At 42.7% G+C, this 20,913-nt stretch overlaps 2 protein-coding genes across 2 annotated transcripts; both read right to left on the reverse strand.

The window, feature by feature from the left end:
• Positions 1–1,940: 1,940 nt before the first annotated feature.
• On the reverse strand, positions 1,941–4,091 carry LOC133011548 (G protein-regulated inducer of neurite outgrowth 1). The gene has a single exon (XM_061079293.1). The coding sequence runs from the start codon at positions 4,089–4,091 to the stop codon at positions 1,941–1,943; it is 2,151 nt and encodes a 716-aa protein (XP_060935276.1).
• Positions 4,092–8,127: 4,036 nt separating this feature from the next.
• sncb (synuclein, beta) lies at positions 8,128–17,896 on the reverse strand. The gene is made up of 5 exons (XM_061080284.1): positions 17,776–17,896; positions 14,037–14,066; positions 13,663–13,748; positions 9,641–9,727; positions 8,128–8,157 (listed from the first exon to the last, which is right to left on the reverse strand). Exons 1-5 carry the CDS (start codon positions 17,894–17,896, stop codon positions 8,128–8,130), a joined length of 354 nt encoding a protein of 117 aa, XP_060936267.1.
• Between the last annotated feature and the right edge of the window lie 3,017 nt (positions 17,897–20,913).

Consider the following 20,913-nt stretch of genomic DNA (forward strand, 5'->3'; position numbering starts at 1 on the left):
TGTCACACTATGGAAACATTACAATGGACACCATTTTACTATCATATACTGTACTCTCTTTTTTCCTCAACAATATAGAGTAATACAACTTTCATATCAATCCGTTTCAGCTTAAATTAAAAAACTTTAAGCAGAGAAGAGAAAGGAAACCAAATCAGCCTTCCAGAATCTCAAATGCAACCACCTTAACAATGATAATAATAATGATAAACAAATGAAGATGATTGTGTAATTCACACAAATGTTTTTTGAACATTAGACGGCTTTGTGAAGTCTTTATTCTAAGCTAAGCACTACTAACTGTAGTTTCATATCTAATGATCACAGCTGAGAGTGGTATTCATCTTCAAGTCTCAGCAACAATACAAAGCGACTTTCCAAAATGTCAAACTCCTCCTTTAAAACTTTCTTTACAATAGTATCCGGACCAGGAGAGGGGAGACAAACCATCTCCGCCGATGATTCAGTTTGATCCGACGTGAGAGGCCCTTCATAAATACAAAGAAAACCCATGAGAGCAAACATTTTTTGTGAGAAAAGAAAATATCAGCTGGATGTTGAAGGGATATGTATGTGTCAATAATTGAAATAGACCTTGACAGGAAAAAGGTTCCCTCACTCCTGATCTAGACAGAGAGAATCCAGACAAAATCAACAGAAAAAAAGCAAAACCATTATTTGTTGCACACATGAATACGTTTATTTTGTTCGTATATTAAGCGATGGATTAAAAATTGTTCGGTTTGCTTTGAAACTAACTGTATTATAAGATAAGCCAACACAATGTTATTTTATTTTGTCACAGCTGATGCTCCTAGAAAGAAAATCAAACAAGAGGTACACATAAGAATCTAACATCATGTATGAATGAAATCCTGCATGTCAGCCTCAAGGTTTAACCTCAGGAACGTTCTGTTGAAAGAGTTTTCTCTGGGTTTGAGACTCTTTTTGCAGAAATTAAACCTCATGCAGTGACACTTTGTGACGTCAAGCAGCAGATTGAACGGATAATTTCACTGACATCTAAATGAATGTATTACAAGTGCAATCTGTGAATAAAAGCATTTTCTTCCAGTGTGGATTTCAGCCCATGTATGACCACCATCATCACTGACACTGTAACATCCTCTGAATCAAAAACACAGTTTCATCACAAAATTGAACTGAATCACTCGCCATGGCATTAAAATACATTAAAGTGGTAATAAAATGAGTCATTGCTTTTCCAAAATGAAATCCTGATTGTGCTCGTCATCATTACAATGTTATGCTTCGCTCATAATAGAAACAAGTAATTGTGCCAAATCTAAAAGCGGAATATAAGTCATACAAAAAGCCAGCACAGACTACTCTCACACACAAAGCAACATTTTGAGAAATTCAAATATCCACATGTCTGAAATAAAACGACCCAGAGAACATGCTGACGGAGCAGGAGGTCATGAATCACAATCGTAAGCTGCCTCTCTGAAGTCATCTCTCCCTCTGTCGACGCTGTTCAGTGCTGAGCTTGTTAGCAACCAGGAGAAGGATCGCTGGTTGCCATGGCATCACATTGTCTGAGGTGCATAAAAAGAAGAAGCAAAAAAAAAAGTAGCAGCTAAAATGACTCAGTGGACGATTGAAAGGTCCTGGTGAAAAACAGGAGAAGGAAAAGAGCTAACGATGACATAAAACCCTCATTTTTCCAAACATGGTCAATGTGGCAGGTTTAACGGAGAGAAGTCCCGGAAAAACTGTGAAAAAGCGAAATCTAATAAAAGAGGAACGAAAACAACCCTTGAATGGCTGACGTGTGTATTCAATGCTTCTGGGCTCTTTTGTCTTGTGTGAGGACGTGATTCTCTTCTCACATTTTCAAGACCATGTTCACAGCATCACAGCCACACCGACCAGATGTCACGTGTTTTTTCTTCCCTGCAGGCAGCTTCATCCTGGTGTCAGTCATTGGTGTGAGCCCTGGAGCAGCAGTGAGGCTGCTGCATGTTCTCCATCAGCTGACGGAACGGGTTTCTCCGGCGTCGACTCACCTTCCCGTCCCGACTCCCTCTCTTCCCGGCCCGGCCTTTGCACGACCCTGAGCCCGACCCGCCCTGGGAGGCCTCTGAGGGGGGCATGGCCGAGGGGTTGAGAGGAGGCGGGGGCGGCATGGATGGCTTCTGCTTCTTCACCTGCTTCTCCAGGTGTTTCTGGATGGCTGAGCCAAGCACGGCCACTTCCAACACAGCCCCATACACCTCCCACGTCATCCCTTTCTCGTCCCAGCTCACCTCCTGCACCGGCTCCTCAGAATTCTCCTCATCTTTCTCCTGACAGTTTATTGATTCTGTTTGGTCCTCTTCTTCTTCTGCTTCCTTTTTCTTCTCTTCAGTTTTCTTCTCCTCCTCTTTACATCCTACCTCTTCCTCCACCTGCTCGTCTTTAACCTCTACCTCCTCCACTATCTTCTCCTCCGTACGTGCCTCTTGAATGACCTCGGGAAACGTGGTGGCGGTGGGCGTTCTCGGGGTCATGGGCGCTGTAGCCACTGAACGAAACTCCACTAGTTGACCCACCTGCATCTCAGCATCTGTAGTCCCTGCACCCACAGCCCCACATCTCCCAATAGGGCTTGGGAAGTAGAAGGCAAGGTCTCCCTCAGGAGGGGTCATAGGGCTGGTGGCCGCAGACACACACTGCACCACCTCCAGGCTCACCTGTGTGCAGATGCTGTGGCAGCCGAAGGGAGCTGGAGATTCAGGGACGGGAGGTTTTGTCACAGACTCGTCACGTACATCTTTATTTTCTCTGCCCTCTGAACGGTCAGGTTTCATATTGGTGATTGGTTGTCCACTGGCAGGAGCAGATGATTCTGCAGCTTTGCTTTGAGGAGGATTCTGATCAGGAGCATCAGCCTCTGTGGAGATCTTCTCATCTCCATCGCTCTTGTTTTCACCGGGTTCCTCATATTCATCTATCTTGACCATCTCTGGCTCAATGGAGTAAGAGCATAACTCGTTATTCTCTTCGTCTTCCTCCTCATTGTTGCCATAGTGGGTGACCAGGATTGTTATGTCCTGATCCATGCTTCCCATCCTCTGCTGCTTACTCTGATGATCACTATCAGCCACAGTAACTTTTGATTGTGTGCGGCTGGCAGAGCTGGAGCCGTCGTTCAGCTCGGTTGATGTGGCACATTTCAAAGCTGCGGCTATCTCTGACTCAGCTTCTGTCAGACCTCTTGTCACAGGGAAACTCTCTTGTGTGCCGCTCTCCCTCTGCTCCTCTGATCCTTTCACTGGCTCCCCCCTCTGCACCATTTCCCTCCCGATCAGTTCGGGGAAAGCTGTGGTCGACGGCGTCTTTGGGGTCATGGGTGACGTGGCCACGGAGCAGAACTCCACCTGCCGACCCAACTGTAGCTCGGCATCTTTGGTGTCAGAGCCCACAGCTCCGGATCCCCCGAAGGACATTGGGAAAAAGAAGGGATGGACGCCCTCGGGAGGGGTCATGGGGCTGGTGGCTGCAGAGCGACACTGCACGACCTCCAGGCTCACCTGCGTGCGCATGTGTTGCTGTCCTAAAGGAGCTGGGGAACGTGGGTCTGTAGAGAGTGGGTTGGAGGGGTCTGTGGCTGATGGCACCCGGACAGTCAGAATTTCTGGCTCTTTTTCTCTGTCCGGACCTACACTACTATCCTTAGACTTTTCCTTCTGAATGTCGGCATCTCCATTCTTCAGGGACTTGGTGCAGATTGTCATGTTTGTATGATGAGCGGTTGTTTCATCAGCTTCAGGTTGTTGTGTCGGAGTGGTGCTATCGGTCTGTGTGCACTCTTTATTTTGTGTTGAGTCAGGGTTGTCTCTATCCTCCCCTGAAAGCACTTGATCTTTGGATGCCGGGCTGTCACCTCCCTCCTCAGTGTGGCTGGCGTTTGTGTGTTGTTTTGGCTGATGGTCCCCTCGGATTGTTGACTCTTGACTTGTGTTTAACTGAGCTCCCTCTGGCACGGCGCTGTCATCTGAGCCACCTGAACGCTCTCCTTCATCGGTCTTGTCGTGAGGCTGGTGGTCCTCTCTGAAACCTCTCATCTCGTCCTTAAGACTTCCCATCCTGTCTCTGCATTTAAGTCGTACAAGTGCCTGAAGGGGTAAAACACATCAGTGTTTGTTCCATTCGTAATCAGTGACTGTAACAACAAGCCCCAGCATGAGAGGAGGATGAAAATCATTTTTGTTTTTGCGATAGACGCAGACATGCAGCACATGTTACATCACTGCTACTACTTGATGGAAATTATTCCTGCTTATTTTAGTCGCCCCATGTAATTGGCATACTCACTTTTACTCAGCACACCATGACACTATTATTCAGATGTCTAAGAACATTTTACTGATTGATTATGATTCAGACCTTTCTGCTTTAAAATGCATTCACACAGCTCATGTTTAAATTCTATTTAAATTCATAATCACATACACATAAAAGCATGCACAGGAATGCAGCATAGGGATCTATTTTCTAACCACGAGAGCAAACACGATGAAATACACTGTAAGAAATCACGAGTCAAAGCCCTACCTCAGCAGTCCGAGTCAAAGTGAAGTCTCCCCATGGCTCAGTCTCAGATTTGGGTCAAACGTTACAAATCTCAGCGCCGATCGAGACCCCACATATGTCCGTACATCTCCCCTGTTGATTGGGAGTGATTTGCAGTGGCTGAAGGTTTGTCTCTAGAAGAATCTGTCTTAGGCAAGCCCTCGCTCTTTAAGCTGTGGCTGTGTCTATTGAAAAGCTTCACATTTCCAGTTTCCCTGGAAACCACGGTCGGGTTTCTGGCAGTGAGTGTTAATGTAATGACAAAAAATCTCTGCTCGGCTCTCTAATCATCAGTAAATCATAGTAATTAACTGCAGGTTCTCATAGCAACACAGAGGCGAGTGTGAGTACAGAGATGAACCTGTGAGTTGGCTTTACTGATGACAATTTTTTAGAAGAGTCATGAAGTGGTGATGAAAGCTCCATGCAGATAAAAGTGGTCAGTTTGAAGGGAAGTGTACAGTGGATTGATTTCTCTTCTTTATTTGTCTGTGTGTCTGTGTGTTTGTGTGTGTGTGTGTGTGTGTGTGTGTGTGTGTGTGTGTGTGTGTGTGTGTGTGTGTGTGTGTGTTTGTGTGTGTGTGTGTGTACGTGTATGTGTATGTGTGTGTGTGTGTTAATTTGTCTGACCACTCTCAGTATAAAGAAATCACTGATTATCATAGTAAAAAAAAAAGCAGGATGTTAAAATGAAAACCAGATTTAGTTTTGTGATGGTAGATTATCAAAGACCCATTTCAGGACCATGAGACGAATGCAAACTGAATTATAGCGGAAGATATTTGTAAAATATTCTATTAATACTGCTGCAACAGTAGAGAGCACATACAAGACAACAAGGCAGATCAGCTGAAGGAGCCGGGAGGAAGCGGAGCTGCACCTCCCACACAAACAAACTCCTATAAACCACCTCGTCTTTCACACTCCGCTCCGCTCCCCCCCCCCCCCATTCAATCCTCTCCGCTTCACGACACACGTTTATTTAGAGCCTCTGTAATTCTGCTCGTCTCCAGTAAATTGTCTGGAACCAAGGATTTTTTTTATTTTTCCCTAATTTATTTGGGAAGAATCTTTCCATTCTAGGTTTCGCTGTAGTGATGGGCTGCAGCTCGGCCAGAACACTGTGTACTGACAGAAGTATGCTCACCATTAATTCAAAAGGCCTCCACCAATCCCCAGCCGCCTCGAGAGTGCTGTTGCCTGGCAACCGCGTAGTGTGATGGAGGGAGGTGTGTTGCTGAGGGGCCAAGGTAGACAGCTCCCATCACATTCTCATCAGGAGCACTCAGCCTGCCAAAGGGGCTGTACTCTCCGCAATGTGTCGGTGACCGTGGTGCTTCATTGATGAGTGCTCACAACAACAGGATGCATAACACAAAATCACACAAACACAGCTTCTGCAGCAGCCACTGACAGTGTTATATCACCTTTTACAAACCTGAGAAACATGTGATATCTGTTTTTATTTCCGAAAATAGTCACATATAATGAAAGAGCAAGAAATACAAATGGGTGATGGGAAAATGTGACAGGAAAACAAGAATTTCTCCAGATTGCCTTTGGAATGTTAGCTGTATGGTGTTATGTGAACACACTATATATCTTTTGTCTGGATTTCTGATGCCAACATACTTCCATTCCAACAATTACTACTTGTCTATGACCTCTGGATGAGCAGAAAAGTTGGCTCCAGCTGGAACTGTTCATATTTTATGAATTATTTGGTTTCCAGTTTGTGTCCAAACTCCTTGATGGTGTCCGTGGCCTTGTCCGCAGCCTTTCCTATGGCTGTTTGGGTCTGTCTGCTGGCTTCTTGAGCAGCTTCAAAGAGTCAGAGTGAAGCAGAAGAGACATATTCAGTAGTTTGATTAAAACTATTAAACTTTTGTCATTACTCATGCTCAAAGTAATCAACCCTTATAACATTCTGAAGTAACCTTTTCATCCTCTGACAGCCTGAATCTGTCTTAGCTGTAGCATGCTGAAAATGAAATATCTACTGTTGCATCGAAATAGTTCACAGACAGAGCAGTGGACCCATTACCTGTGCTGGCTGATTCTTTGGAGGAATCTGCCACCTGCTTCACAGCATCTTGAGCTGCCTGCACTGAAAACACACCACAGAGACCTACAGTGACTTCAGGGGAAGAAAACTACAGCAGTTGGCATGTTTGCTTTTTAAGATTCCAATAACACAATTTAAACATTTGAAAAGGATAAAAACAACAATTGACAAGTATTTTCTCTGTCTATCAGGCCGAAGTTTTTTTCTTGTTGCTGTAGTTCTGTACCTGCAGTGTCTGTGACTCCTTTGGCAGCCGAGTGGCTTGTGCCTTTCAGGCTCTCAAAAGACTTCTTAAACGAGGCCATGGTCTCCTGTCTTCGTCCCTGCGGGGTCCAAACATCCGTCTGAGCCGGCAGAGTTGGGAGCTGCTGTTTAATACCCTCTGTTCGGGGCCAGACACCAGCGAGACTGCACGTTCCAGCCGGATTAACTCAGACAAAAACCCTCCCAAAGAGTCCTCATTCAGAATGGCATCCCAACTATGGCAGCGTCCTGCCAGGAGCCAGAGCCCACTCAGCAGATTCTACTAAACCCTGTGATCAAACCATAGACTGTACCAAACCCGCAGACAGGAGCAGGCAAAAAGAGAAGCATGCACAACAGATCCACATTTAGATCAACACGCAGGAAAACAGAAATGTTCACAAGAGGTTTAAAAATCTAAAGTGGTCAAAGCCAACAGTGTTTAAACACGATCAAACAACACTAAGCAATGGTTTCCTTTTTTTTTCCTTTTTATTTACAGAGGAATTGTATGTCTGGCTTAACACATAAACCTTAATATTGACAAGTCCTGCAATTTAAAGCACATTTTGATATGACAACCATTATGATTTCAAGACATAATATATTGACTTGTTAAAATCTTCAGTACACACAAACACACGCACACACAAACATGTATACTCTGTCCATTTCTAACAGATAGTTTACTGGAATGATTTCACAAGCAACTATAAAGATACAATGTAAAAAACTCTTACTTCAAAAACATTCAAAGAAATCTCCAAAGAAATGCATGAAGGAAAAGACCCACAAACAGGCTTTGTTGACACTTAGGGGATATTATTGTAGTCATATCTGCTTGCAATCGGACATATTTATTTTTTCCTCTCCCAAGGTCTCATTGGAAGATGATGAACATCTATTGCACGTTTCTAAATACACATACACACAAGTACAAAGTCACAAGCCCTGGCTCAAGTCTCATTTCATTGGGAGGGAATCAAGGAAATGAGACGGAGAGGAGAATTCCTACACCTCAATAGATACTTACACCCAACACATTACATTAATAACATGACATTTACAATATATAATAATAAAAGATTTGTCTTGAAGGAAGAACATTTTTCAGTGGGAATGCTTGTCGTTTTTGTTGTTTTTTGCAACAGGGTATGATTATAATAGTTTTAAGATTTGTCCTTTTTATTATTAGAAATATTATTGTGCTGCTGGTTGGATGGTGGGTTGGACTGATGCTTTTACGCTTCTGGCTCGTAATCCTGGCTCCCCTGGGGAAAAGAGGAAGAAGAGATTTATCAGTGACAGGAAGGTCCCACAGAGAGAAGCTGCAGATTAAATTCATCAGTGTGAATTTAATTTCCTAATCAAACACATTTAAAATTGAATCAGTTTAAGGAGACAGAGAGCTTATCGTAAGACATGATCGCTCCCTGTCAGATAATGATATCACTCCATCACCGCTGAGTTCCTCTGCTGGTCCAGTGTCACTGTGTGGCCTGCAGAGGGCAGCACCAGCCTGCACCAGCCTCAATGGCATGTCGTGAGCACAAGCCCATCATTTTTGTAACCCTGCACACGCCTCCCCCTCCTCACACATGATGGTACAAAAGCGTATCACAGCTCCCATGCAATTAAAAATAGTCTTGGGTCATCTGTTTGAAACACGTAGAGATGAATTTCTTTCAAATCTCTGCATCCATCATGAGAAGGTTTCACTCACTCAGTGCTCAGCCTCCATATTTACAGCAATGCAGGGAGACCCTGACATTACCCACAATGCAGCGAGGCAGAGCACGTCATCACCCCACCCATTTAGACGGTGCTCGCACATTGCTGGTGTAGCGAAGGATGGGGGAGGGTAAAGAGATGCGGAGGAGTGGGAGAGCGATGGAGGAGGACACGGATGATACAAGCTACTGCCTTTGAGAAAATCACTTGTATTTTGCTTCTCAGCAAATATCACCGTTTTATTCCTTCAAATGATTAAAGAAATAATCCAGAGATGGAGGCTTTACGTGGAAATGAAGAGAAAATCCGAGCAAATGCACCGAATGAATTGAACATTATCACGGATGATGTAAAATCTAATATTAAATCTTCCTCAAACAGATGCTGACTCTGAATATTTAGAAAAATAAATAAACCACTTATATTATAGGTCTCTGCTATAAATCATAATATACACTGAGGGATATTTTTTATATACAATTAGAGCAATATAAAATCTGCTTTCAGAGCCATAGGTTCTGCACAGTTTGTCTCGCCCCTGACAGTCAAATTCCAAAAATAGCCATCTGTGTCAGACTCGCATCCTTCCTCCCCACACACACACACACACACACACACACACACACACACACGACACACACACATCTAAAGCTCTGTGTAGGTAGGTGGTGCTATATTCACTGTACTCGCAATCGGCTTGTTAAACCCTTTTTATTTCCAGAGGCGAGCAGAATTACCTCAGTGGGAGCGGCAGCGTTTGTGTGGGACAGAAGTGGAGGGCAGTGTGGAGCGCCATTGACATGCAATACAGATGTAAATATGTGTAGCCCTGCAGAGCTGCTGAATACTGATGAGTCTCGGTCTACTGTAAGTGAACGGACTCATCCCTGCCTGTGGTCTGCAGCTTTTTCCTTTTACAAGAAACAAATAGCTGTTGATCACAGTGCTTAGTTTAAACACTGAGACGCAAGATGCTTCAACGTAGAGCAGACATGTGCACGTTGTGTCGTGCAGGCTGATTACCTGCTGGTTCTCGTCATATGTCTCTCCTTCTGGCTCCAGCATTGCCTCTCCCTGGCCCTCCATGGCCTCCTGCCCATACTCCTCAGGCTGCAGAGACAGAGATAGAGAGAGAGGGGAGGGTAAATAGAGGAATATCCACAGTAACACCAGCAAATAAACATGTATCTGATTTAACGTATATATTCTAAACCTTTTTCTCAGATTGGGATTCTGTTTCCTCCCCAGAATGCTGTTGAGATGATATATCTCCATGATCTTAACTATTCATTAATTTATGTCTCAACTTTCCTGTCTGTGGCACTACATCCAGAATACATTATTTTATTTCATATTTATTGTAATTCATCAGAAAAGAGCATTTCTAGACACAATAATTATCAGTAAAAGTTACTCCAACAGAAGCACTGAGGTAAATAGGGCAACACGCGTTGGACGCTATTTCCAGCTGTGGCCTCTGGTGGGTATTTAGAAGAGTGGGATTAAATTAAATTCAACTACAGTGCGTGTTCAGGGTAATGAAGGAACAACGTTGAACTATACACCAATGTGTTTTTAATAGTTTCTTGGGAGCAGTGGAGCTCTATAGCCCAAACTAATCAGATTCAACAGGCACCAGACAACCCTTGTTAGCAGGTACATATTTTTTGTGTTTTCTTCTTTTGAAAAACAGAGAATATCACTATTCTTTGACTTGATATTGAGAGTTCTAGTTTAAACTGTACTTTATTCTCTTGTGAGATCTTTCTGAAGCAGACAGTTCCCCATCCTCGCTGCACCTGCTTCTACAGGCCCTGATAACAAAGTCAGTGGGTCGCGGTTGTGTATTTTTAAACCCAGCCCTAATCAAGGCAATTAGGTCAGAGAAGAAGAGACCATAATCCTGAGCTGTATCAAGCTGGTGTTACTGGTTTAAGTCCGCCAACTCGATTAGCATGGCCTTAAATGCACAATAGGAAACCTGCACTAAGACACAGATCAGACAGATCGATGCCTGAGAAAAAGTCAACATGAACAATGTGTGTAATTGTATTCCAATTCCAACAGAGGGGGAATAAATGATGAATCCCACTCGTGAAATCTTTGAATTCAGGTGAAATTCAAACACAATGAAAACATGTTCACACTAAGTAGCACAAATCTCTCTAAAATAAAAAAATAAAATTACATGTATTAATTATTTAGAGTAACATATTTTAGTTTGTGGAGAAATGTAAAATGAATTCTAGTATAACAATGTTTATATTCTTTAAAATATCTGCAGGCCAGACTGAAAAGAAAGTGGCTGTACAGTCCAGCACGAGCTCAAACTGCACCATTAATCCTGCCTCTTCCATGTTAGTGTATGGGACATGGACCAAACTAAGTACACATCAAATTTTTCTCAAAAATGTTTTCTGTCATTTTAAGTAACCTGATATATTTTCAAGTGTTTTTGTTTGGTTTTAATTAACTATTTGATAAAATCAGGGCGACACATCATGATTGACAGATGAGACTGAACCGTGATTGGTCAGGCCCATTGACGGGACCTCCGCTCTGCAGCTCCATCCTCCGATCACCACCGTGCCGACTGCGATTGTGCAAGATGGCTGCGTTCGTATCCAGGATATTTTAGCTTCAATTCTGGATAGTGGGAGGAAGTAGAGACCTGTCTTCCATTTTCTTACACAGTCTATGGTGTCCACTGTACTAAATTATCCCAGATATAGACACTGCCATCTTGCACTGGTGAGACCATTTGAAACCACAATCTGAGCAGAAGTGATCCTGAAGCGAAGCCGTGGCAGCAAGGACCCACTGACTGTCAGTCTCGATCATAAAGTCTCACCCTGTTTTTACAGTATCGAATGACTCATAAAAAACAGATTAATCAGAAACATCAGTGTGATAAGAACTATCTAAAATGACGAGAACCATCTTTGATACTAAAAATCTTTGGTGTGCACTTTAACTGCTAAAATAAAGGAGGCGGGGTTTACAATCTACACTGCAGTAAGACACCAGCAAGTGATTGAGGTGTTTTGGCTTCACTTTTTGGGGAGCTGCCATGTCATCCATCTTTATAATACAGTCATCGCTCTGCACACGAGACAACAGTGTCACAGACGGTTGTCAGGGTGTTAAAATGAGTAGTATTATCACTCAGACTGTGTCTTCAACAAAAGCCTGTTAGAGCAGCCTGTCAGATTTACTAGATTAGAGGGTCCAGATCTGAAGGATGAAGCCGTATACAAGACAAGGACCTCTCTGTTTCACCGACAGTCTGACAGAGATAGACGAAATGTCAACGTGCTGACAGCACACGAACACTGCATTTAAGCTAAAGAGAATTGGAGGAAAACACTCAAGGTTTTATGTTTCGTTATCAATTTTCTGCGTTCGTGGAGAGTGGGATCTCTTCCACCTTTCTTCTCACATCTCAGGATCACAGTGTGTAAAGTGCAGTGACATTTACAGAGGTTATCGGGGGAGGCAGGGTATAGGATGAAGGCTGTATGTTGAGGAGAGCTGATAGTCCCACAGGGACACTGATCAGGACCTTTAAAGGCGCCAGAACGATGAAACAGGTCTGAGCTTTATTATACAAGCGGATATTGTGCAGGCAGAGCAGAACAACTATTCATCCTCAAGATCCCTTCACTTCCTTAACAAAAACAGGGGTAAAACAAGGTCTATAAGTATATTATGTTTGATATATTTATTATATCATGAATACATGTAAAAAAAAAAGGTGTATAAAAGCTTTAAAAGATAAAAATACAGAAAACATCTGACAGCTGAGGAATAAAATAGATGAAGTTGCAGACTGTGTTTTGGAACGTCACACAGTTTTGTCACCCGTATAAACTTGGCTCTGCTACTCCAGTGATCCTGTCCAGACTTTAATGAACACAGCTCACAAAAAGATGCCAAGTGTAAGTCAGATCTGGAACTGAAGCAGACAACTGCCTGTTTTCCTTTTAACTGCCCACGTGACAGAGAGCTGTAGAGGCACCGTACAGTGTGCACAAACAAGAGAGGGCTCGGCCCTTTTGCATTGTTACTGCAAGGTCGTTTTTCTCGTTACTTGGCGTGTAATTACAAGGGAACTGATTTTACGTATATATTTTTAAGTGTTTTCTTCCGTAGCTTTGGAGGAATTTGTTTGAAAAAAATTATCCTGTTTATATCATCAGGTTTACGTGAGATTGGGCCTGAGACACACGATTTAGTGTTCGACTCATCCCTGTGGTTTAAAGTAAAAAGCACAGATTAAAACTATTCTTTTATCTTAATCAGACTCTCAATCTTACAGAACATGTAATGCTGAATTTCTGAAGTGTCCCATTGAAAAAAACGTCTTCTTTTCATGTCTTTTAAGCTGTTATTTCACTTCTCAAGTAAGCTTTATATTAAAGATGATAAAAAAAGTATAAAAAACTAAACTGACCACAGACAGTTCACAAAAAATGCATTTCAGTTTTGCCCGTCTGTATTTTTCAGGACAAACAAGAAAACACCAAAATGGATTAAAAGTTAATTCCCTCTCCAGCAGATGTGTGTGTGTGTCCGATACATGTCTAATAATAGAAAATGGAATAGTCTTTTACAGTACTGTCAATTTTGTGAGCTATCTTCTATAGTTGTGTATGTTTGCTGCTGAACTGCCTGTTGTTTGATAGATCTTAGTGCTACTGTAATGCTGCTCATTTCTGTCTCTGCTTATGTCCGTCTTCTGTCTGCTCTTATCGGATTTTACTAATATTTGTTGAGCAAAGCTGGTTTGAAATTTGCCCTGTTGTCATGTCTGTGTTCTTTTGTTATTTGATTTTCTCTAATGAACTGTAATTTTTTGTTTTGCATCTATTGCTACCCATGTTTGTCTTCTCTTTATTTATATCACTGTATTTAGCTTTTACTGAATGATATTGTCTACATCATGATAAGTGTTTTAATAATTTCGTTAATAATAATAATAATAATAATAATAATAATACTCCTAATAATAAGGCAGCAGATAACGGTTGTCACGTTGTACATACGTTCAGGTCAGAGGGGAACTCGTCCTTCTTCCCCAGACCAGTGGCAGCTACGATGTTCCCCATAGCTCCAGTGGTCCTCTCCGCCACTGTAGAGTCACACACACAAACATCATAAACTCACACACACGCTCGTAACATTATCTCCACAATTCTGTAGACGGATTAAAAGCATGCACATGATCTCAGACCTCCTTGGTTTCTTTACTAGATTATTGTACATAATGGCCACTTACGCTTTCCCCCTGCAACCCACAAACTCTCCCTCCCTTTTCACTATAATGAATTTGCCATGAAGTTTAATGTTCCTGTAATAAAACTACCCTCATGGCTACAGCAACATTGTTAACGTTTGAAAAACAGAGGTAACTACTCACCGTTGCCCACGCTGTCTTTGGCCTTGTTACCTGCAGTAACAGAGAAAAAGAGATGAGTCAGAGAGAGTTCTGGTTCTTTTTGAAGATCGCTTATGATTTGACATTTCGATGTCCACTGAGATTTGGTTCTTTTGTGCATTTGAGTGAGTGTGGATAAAAGAATTGTACACTTTCCAAAATCTTGAAATACTGTAAGTCTCTACAGTCAGAACATCAGGATCAGACTTAATCTTTCAACAACATAAGTTAAAATCTTCTCTATACCTGATGCATTGTTGTTGAAGTAGACCAACGGCTGCTCAGTTAGTTTTCATATGGGTCAAGAAACAATCTGCTGAAACAAGAATCATAACTCTGCCCATGCAGCTCACCACAGCTTTGCCACCACAACCGCGTAATCCCAGCAGGGAGATATTAAACCTTGTGGCCAATTTCAACCACAGCCACCAGCCTTGTTTAATTCTCCGACCTTTGGCAGATCCAATTCATCTACACTGTGCTCCATCGAGCTTTTTTGGCAATCTAGTGTGCACTCAGATGTCCTGATCACTCAAGCCCTGTCATCCTATCTACTGTGCAGCAGTCACGTGCCTTAGTGGTCCCAGAGGGCCTTTAAAAGCCAAGTGAGGAGAGATGAAATGATGATGAAGTACGCAATCGTGACTACAAACTGCAAGGCTAAAAGCGGAACACACATCTGAGAGCTATTTAAGCACAAACATGCATGATAGCTGCAGTTCTTATGGCTGAAAGATATAAGAATTACAATGAGTATGGTATTGTATGTATTTTTTATACGATAATCATATATAGGTCTTAAGCTTCTTTGGGATTATTGAACAAAAACAACTGATTCAAAGATGATTTTTAGTAAATGTCTTTCAAACTCATTCAGGTGTTTATTTAAAAACCATTAAATTTCAAAAAGTCTTTTTATTTTTATTTTCAATGTTAATAATCACATACTGGTTCATTTTAAATGAGGACAAAATGACATGATACACCACTGCACACCATGAGGATCATTTCACATGTAAATTATTACTATTATCATGTAAATTATTATCACCTAAACATGGACTGATTTAGTACCTAATCATACAATTGAAACAGATCATTAATATTATGGTTATCTTGTCACGTAATTTGAGGCTGAGGCTGTTGTAGAGAAGCACTGACACTAAATATACTGACACTGATGTGACTGCAGGTTTTTACAAAGTAATTACACTGCTATTAAAACAGCAGTGTGTAAATACTCCAGCGTGTCATAGTCGGGCACATAATTGCTCAGTGAATGAAACTGTTGTGACAGTAAATGCATCTAGTACAACAGGGTTTTACTCATCGCCGCCTCTCCTTCTCCACACGCTGCGCTCAGCAGGGTGGGCGGGCTGCAGCAGCAGCAGCTGTCAAAAGGTGGGCCACGGACCTATCAGATCACGCTTACCCCTCCTCCAAGAAGGGCCTTCAAGCAAATCAGAGGCTGCTTTCTAGGGCACCACCACCACCACGCTCAACAAGCAGCACGCAGCAGCACACAGATGCCTTAGAGATGCTCTGTTTCGTTTTCTGTGTACAACAGGCAAAAGGCAAGATGAGGCGGAACACGTACGGGATGCAAACACGCCTGCACATTCTTTGACATGTTTGAGCTGAGCTGACGTGTGGCAGCGGCGTGGTGCTCTATATGTGGGGGGGGATTAAGAATCCATCTTGTTGCAGACACATCTGACATCATCACCTGGAATATTATCCTTCTCTTGGATGCATCCAAAGCAACCAGCCAACAAATCAATGGGGCAAGCTTGTATAGCCACCAGCAGGGGGTGTCACTGGAAATCTGCTCCCCCACCATTGACAGTTCACCAGCTGAACCACTGACAGATGAAAGCCTGGCAGGGTCCAAGGCCTCTGTTGGGTTCTGGGTCTCCTGAGTCACCCGGCCCTCCTATCACCCACCACTATCTCACCAACTTCAGATCCACTGCAGGGTAACAGGGACAGACAGCGAGTACAGAGGGAAATATTCATCACATGGCGATGTGTGTCTGTATAAATATATATTTACTGAAATATAGGCAGTACCGTCAAAAAATGTGTGGTACGCAACATATTTAGCGATGAAAACACTAAGTTGCAGAAAATCAATCAGCAACAATTTTTGATCATTTATTATTAGTTAATTGACGTTTTTAAAGTGTTAATGTAAAGCATCACCTGAATCCATGCAGCCTCTGAATAAATTATGCTGGATTTCCTCATTTTCTTTATATTATTACTTATTTACATTGTACAAGCCATGTGAAGATGTCTGACTCTTACCTGCAGTAAGCATTTAAAACACCCTAATGGTTGTGTGAATAATCGATTAAATAAACCCTAATGTTCATATAGACAGCAGTTGAAAGATTCCTTAATTGCAGATGTAGACTTGTTCAAACCAAAACTAGATCAATCAAATTAGGTTTTCTGAGTCATGGCTATTATAGTTTTGTTCAATATTTAAATGTATCTAATATTAGACAATAAGGCTTCAACATAATTGTTTGAAACCTTTAACATAGATATTTTGCTTCAAGTGAAACTGGGGCTGGTGGATCTTTTGTATATGATACTGGTTTTTGTCACTTTCTATTTTTAACCTTGTCCAGCTGCTCTTTCATGCATCTGTCCACCTCAACACCATTTGTGTGTTTTTTTCAAAATAACGATCTGAAGCAGGACACTTCGATTCGGGTCAATGGTCTCAGCCACATAATTGGCAACTGCGCTTTGAAAATCTAGACACTGATCCGTGTAGATCTGTGTATGTTGTTAGATTACAAATTAGGCAGCCTTTTAGCCTATGCCTCCAGGAGGTGATCAGGGGCTTAGACTGTTTAACAATCTGCTGCCAACCGATGCACGGACATGTGGCAATAGCTGCTCCCAACATCCTGCTGCCCCACCCCCGCTCCCATCTCCTGCCTGTGGCCCAGTCAAGTGGGGCGAGGGGGCATAAGGACATTCGGAGCCTTACATCACATCATCTACGTCAAAAAAAGGACTTCCTGTCCCAGAGTATCTTCTCTCAAACTACCAACATTTATGATTCTGGTATGATGAACTACGCTGCATCAGCCTGCATCAGTAAGATGAGATATTGATCAGCGTTTTTCACGGCAGACATTTTGACACGTCACAGAAATAAAAGCACAGGTTTTATGATCAAATGAATAATGGCTGAATTCCCTTTAGCTGCTTCGGTTTCAGGGCCCCTGTGTAGTTCATGCAGCATCACTTTCTCACTGGACTACATTAACAGTCATTGTTAATGAAAATCAATGATGCCATTCTAAACTAAAGCGAATTGACCAAAGGAGTGCATTCAGTGATTTTATTACCATATACTGTGAAATATCTGTCATTGTAACGTGCAGATTGATTCTGATTAAATAAATATAATAATACAGAAGAAACCATGAAGGTTTATTGTCACCTTTTAGCTATTGGTAGGATTTAGTATTCTAGTATGATTTGGTGCTGTCTTCTCCATTCATTGAGACCTTTGTTCTGCGTTCTAAGGCTTATTGCAGAATTCTGCTATTTATCAAACAAAAGTATAATTTCACCATTTGTTTCAGGAGATATGGAAATGCGGCAGGAGTTGAATCATTACACATCCTTATTTGCTGCTGCTCCTGCATGCAGCGGGAACATTAGCAGTCCTAGTTGGCTCGTGTGCAAACAGTCTTACCTACAAACATGACTCCTTCTTTGGTCTTTTCTGCTGCGACCGCGCAACCCTCCTTGGTCTTCTCTGCCGCCACAGCCATCCCCTCTTTCGCTTTAGACAAACCCTTCATAAACACATCCATCTTGGCCGAGCTACTGTGGAGAGAGAGAGAGGGAGCACAAGAGCTGCCAGTCACTATGGCTGACATGCCCATGTTGATTTCATGGCTCACACTATTAATACACAACCATTGGTAGATTATTTCAATACGTTTCTCTTCTACCAGGCTCCATACGTTATGAGAAGAGGACAGCACCGCCCCCTGTGGCAGATCCTGATAGCTGCAGTCCATCAGGCTGTAGTAAACCCCCCCCCCCCCCCCGCCCGCCCGTTCACTACTGCATTCAACCCCCTTTTTTCACGTCCCCCTTAATGCATGAAATATTCAGAGGCACAACGACTTGAATGATTTTGTTTAATTGTGGGGGTGCTCATGAATTATTGCTCGGCTGTAATGCAACTCTCGGTGACGGTGACATGACGGGACTGCGCCTGGGCCTCTGTTAAAGAAGGGAACCCACAGCATGTGAGTGTGTGACTGGAAGGTGGCACTGACACAGCGACGCTGGGGGAAGGGAGGCACGATGTCCACTGTAATATATTTATATACACATGTATACCCATTTATTAAATATATAATATATAACATTTACATATATAGATATATTTATATATATATGCACGCATCACGGTTTTTAACGTGGAATGATGTGCATGTGATAGGAGCGTGTCCGATCACACGCACGGACACGTTTGGATTAAAAACTAAAAAAAAACGCCCGGTTGAAGGGGAACAGCTCGTACCATGTTCTAACGTCAGGTATCGATCATGCACATTGTCCTCCTGTGATGTCGCAGGTCAGACTTTACATTACTACATGTCCACCATTGGTCACGTTTGCACCCGCGCCTGCACGAGCACGACTGAATACATTTAGCTCATGTTCCACCAGAAACCCGATCACACCCAGCCGAGAACACGGATATAACCCACAGTGTACGTTTATATTTCAATATAGGTTCAGATGTATTTTTTAAGCGGGTTCTTCCCATGACGACGCTCCCATGCCATGGTCCTCAAATGGTAGTGACCTCTATGTGTGTAAAAAAAATTAAAAGAACATAAAGTTCAAATTCAAATAGAGGAGCTCTTACCTATGTACAATTTGCCTTCGACTTGTCCCCTTATGATTCCGTCGCACAGTCGCGTCTTCACTATCGTCTAAACGGGAGCTATCTTCAAATGATCACTAGGTGGGCCTTCCTCGGGCTGATCTCCACCAACAGGGACGGCCCCCTTCACGGTGCGGCTCAGTCTATCCCGCCCCCTTCCTCCCCTCCTCTTCCTCTCTCTCCTCTTACAATCACTAGCTCCACTATCGATCACCCTAAGATCAAATGTCAACTGGTTCAGGGAGAAGAGGCATTATCAAATCCACTTTGCCTCCTTTTTCCATTGTAACTCTTATTCCAGGTGTCCGCGTGTAATGTGACTGTAAAGGATAATTACTGAACTATAGTAATGCAATTGTGTTCAATGATGTCAGCCTAAATATCAGCAGTATATCTGGGCAGTTACTGTAGCTGCAACTATTATCTCCGATTATTATCATCTCCTATTTGTATGTACTTCTTTTGAATGAAGGAATATTATATTTGATTCAGACCATTTGCATGATGGGTTCTTGTGGACTCCATTTTGGATCTAAATGTGCCAGCGACACCACACATTGCTGCTGTAACTCGTATGTCTCTGTATTGGCTTTCGCTAAGAAAATAATATCCCCATGCTGTGTAACTGATAGTTAATGTATCTTTCATTGTATTGTCTTAAATAACGGACCCTTGTGTCTTTGGTGGACACATTTAAAAACGCGTCATCACTACTATGTGTAACAGTCTCAACTGCGTGCGTGAGCGTGATGGAAGGGTGATACCATTCTGGGGAAGAGATGGGGGAGGATTAGTGTAGCATGAAGCCACGTGAGGCTGTGCTGTGTATAAATCGTTAGACCAGCAAGTTAAGTAACACTCTAAACAGATTCGCACATAATCACAAAAACAATTCGCGTGATTTATCGTGTATTATCTTATTATGACCGCATCCTCGGCCAATCAGAGCAGAGGATGGAGAAGAGTATCAGACGTTCCGAAGTAAAAAAAAAACAAAAACGGCAGGAACTAAAACTCGCGCCTCATCGCGTTAATACGTTCTCCTTGAACACCACAGGTCTCCTCCACGTCTCACTGATCCCCCCTCTCGTTCTTTACCCCCTCTGTCTGACGTGTGTACAGTGACGTCATCCTCGTTGTAGTGGGCGAGTTATTGCGACATCCCCCGTCGCCCCAACCCCCCCTTCCATGCAGTTGAGGAAATCCCAGATAGCAACATCGCCTTCAATTCTCCTGTCTCGTCTCATCTGGTCTCGGTGGGCATGACAGGCCGCGGGCGTGGATGTGTCACCCTCCTGAGAGGAGGTAACCTACATGTGTAGAACCACCGTGATGTGCGACACAGCGCTGTGGAATATAGCTTCCGGTGTTGTGTTGTTAAACAATCGCAAAGTCCTTATTTCCCATCCTGTCATACGTGACGTATTCCTCAGAGTCTAGTCTAGTGAAGCCGGGAGCTGTCCATGGTGCTGAACGGAGGCCTGACTCTGTCCATGGTTCTGATCTGCTCCAGCCAACACAGCACTGCTCTGCGGGGAAAGCTGCAGGATGAATGGGGTTCATATCAGCTTCTGTTAGAATACTTCACACACTGTCAGGGCTGGACTGGGAGAACAAAACGGCCCGGGCATTTTTTGGCTCAGACCGGCCCACATAATTAGCCGAGCACATCTGCCATTAAATTGACGTAACTTATGTCTTCTAAATGTCTTAAAGTAGCTCATATTAAAAGTACTTAAGTATCAAAAGTATCTGGTGTTGAAATGTACTTAAGTATCAAAAGTACAAGAACAAAAATTAAAAATGCAAAGTGCTTTTTATAGTAGGTCTATACAGACACAAAACAACCCAAAATGTTTCTCCTCAAGATTTATCTCAACTGACTGAAAAATTACAACAACAATATGCATAAAATGTATAATTTTA

Source organism: Limanda limanda, chromosome 10 (assembly GCF_963576545.1).
Source record: "Limanda limanda chromosome 10, fLimLim1.1, whole genome shotgun sequence".
NCBI lineage: Eukaryota > Metazoa > Chordata > Actinopteri > Pleuronectiformes > Pleuronectidae > Limanda > Limanda limanda.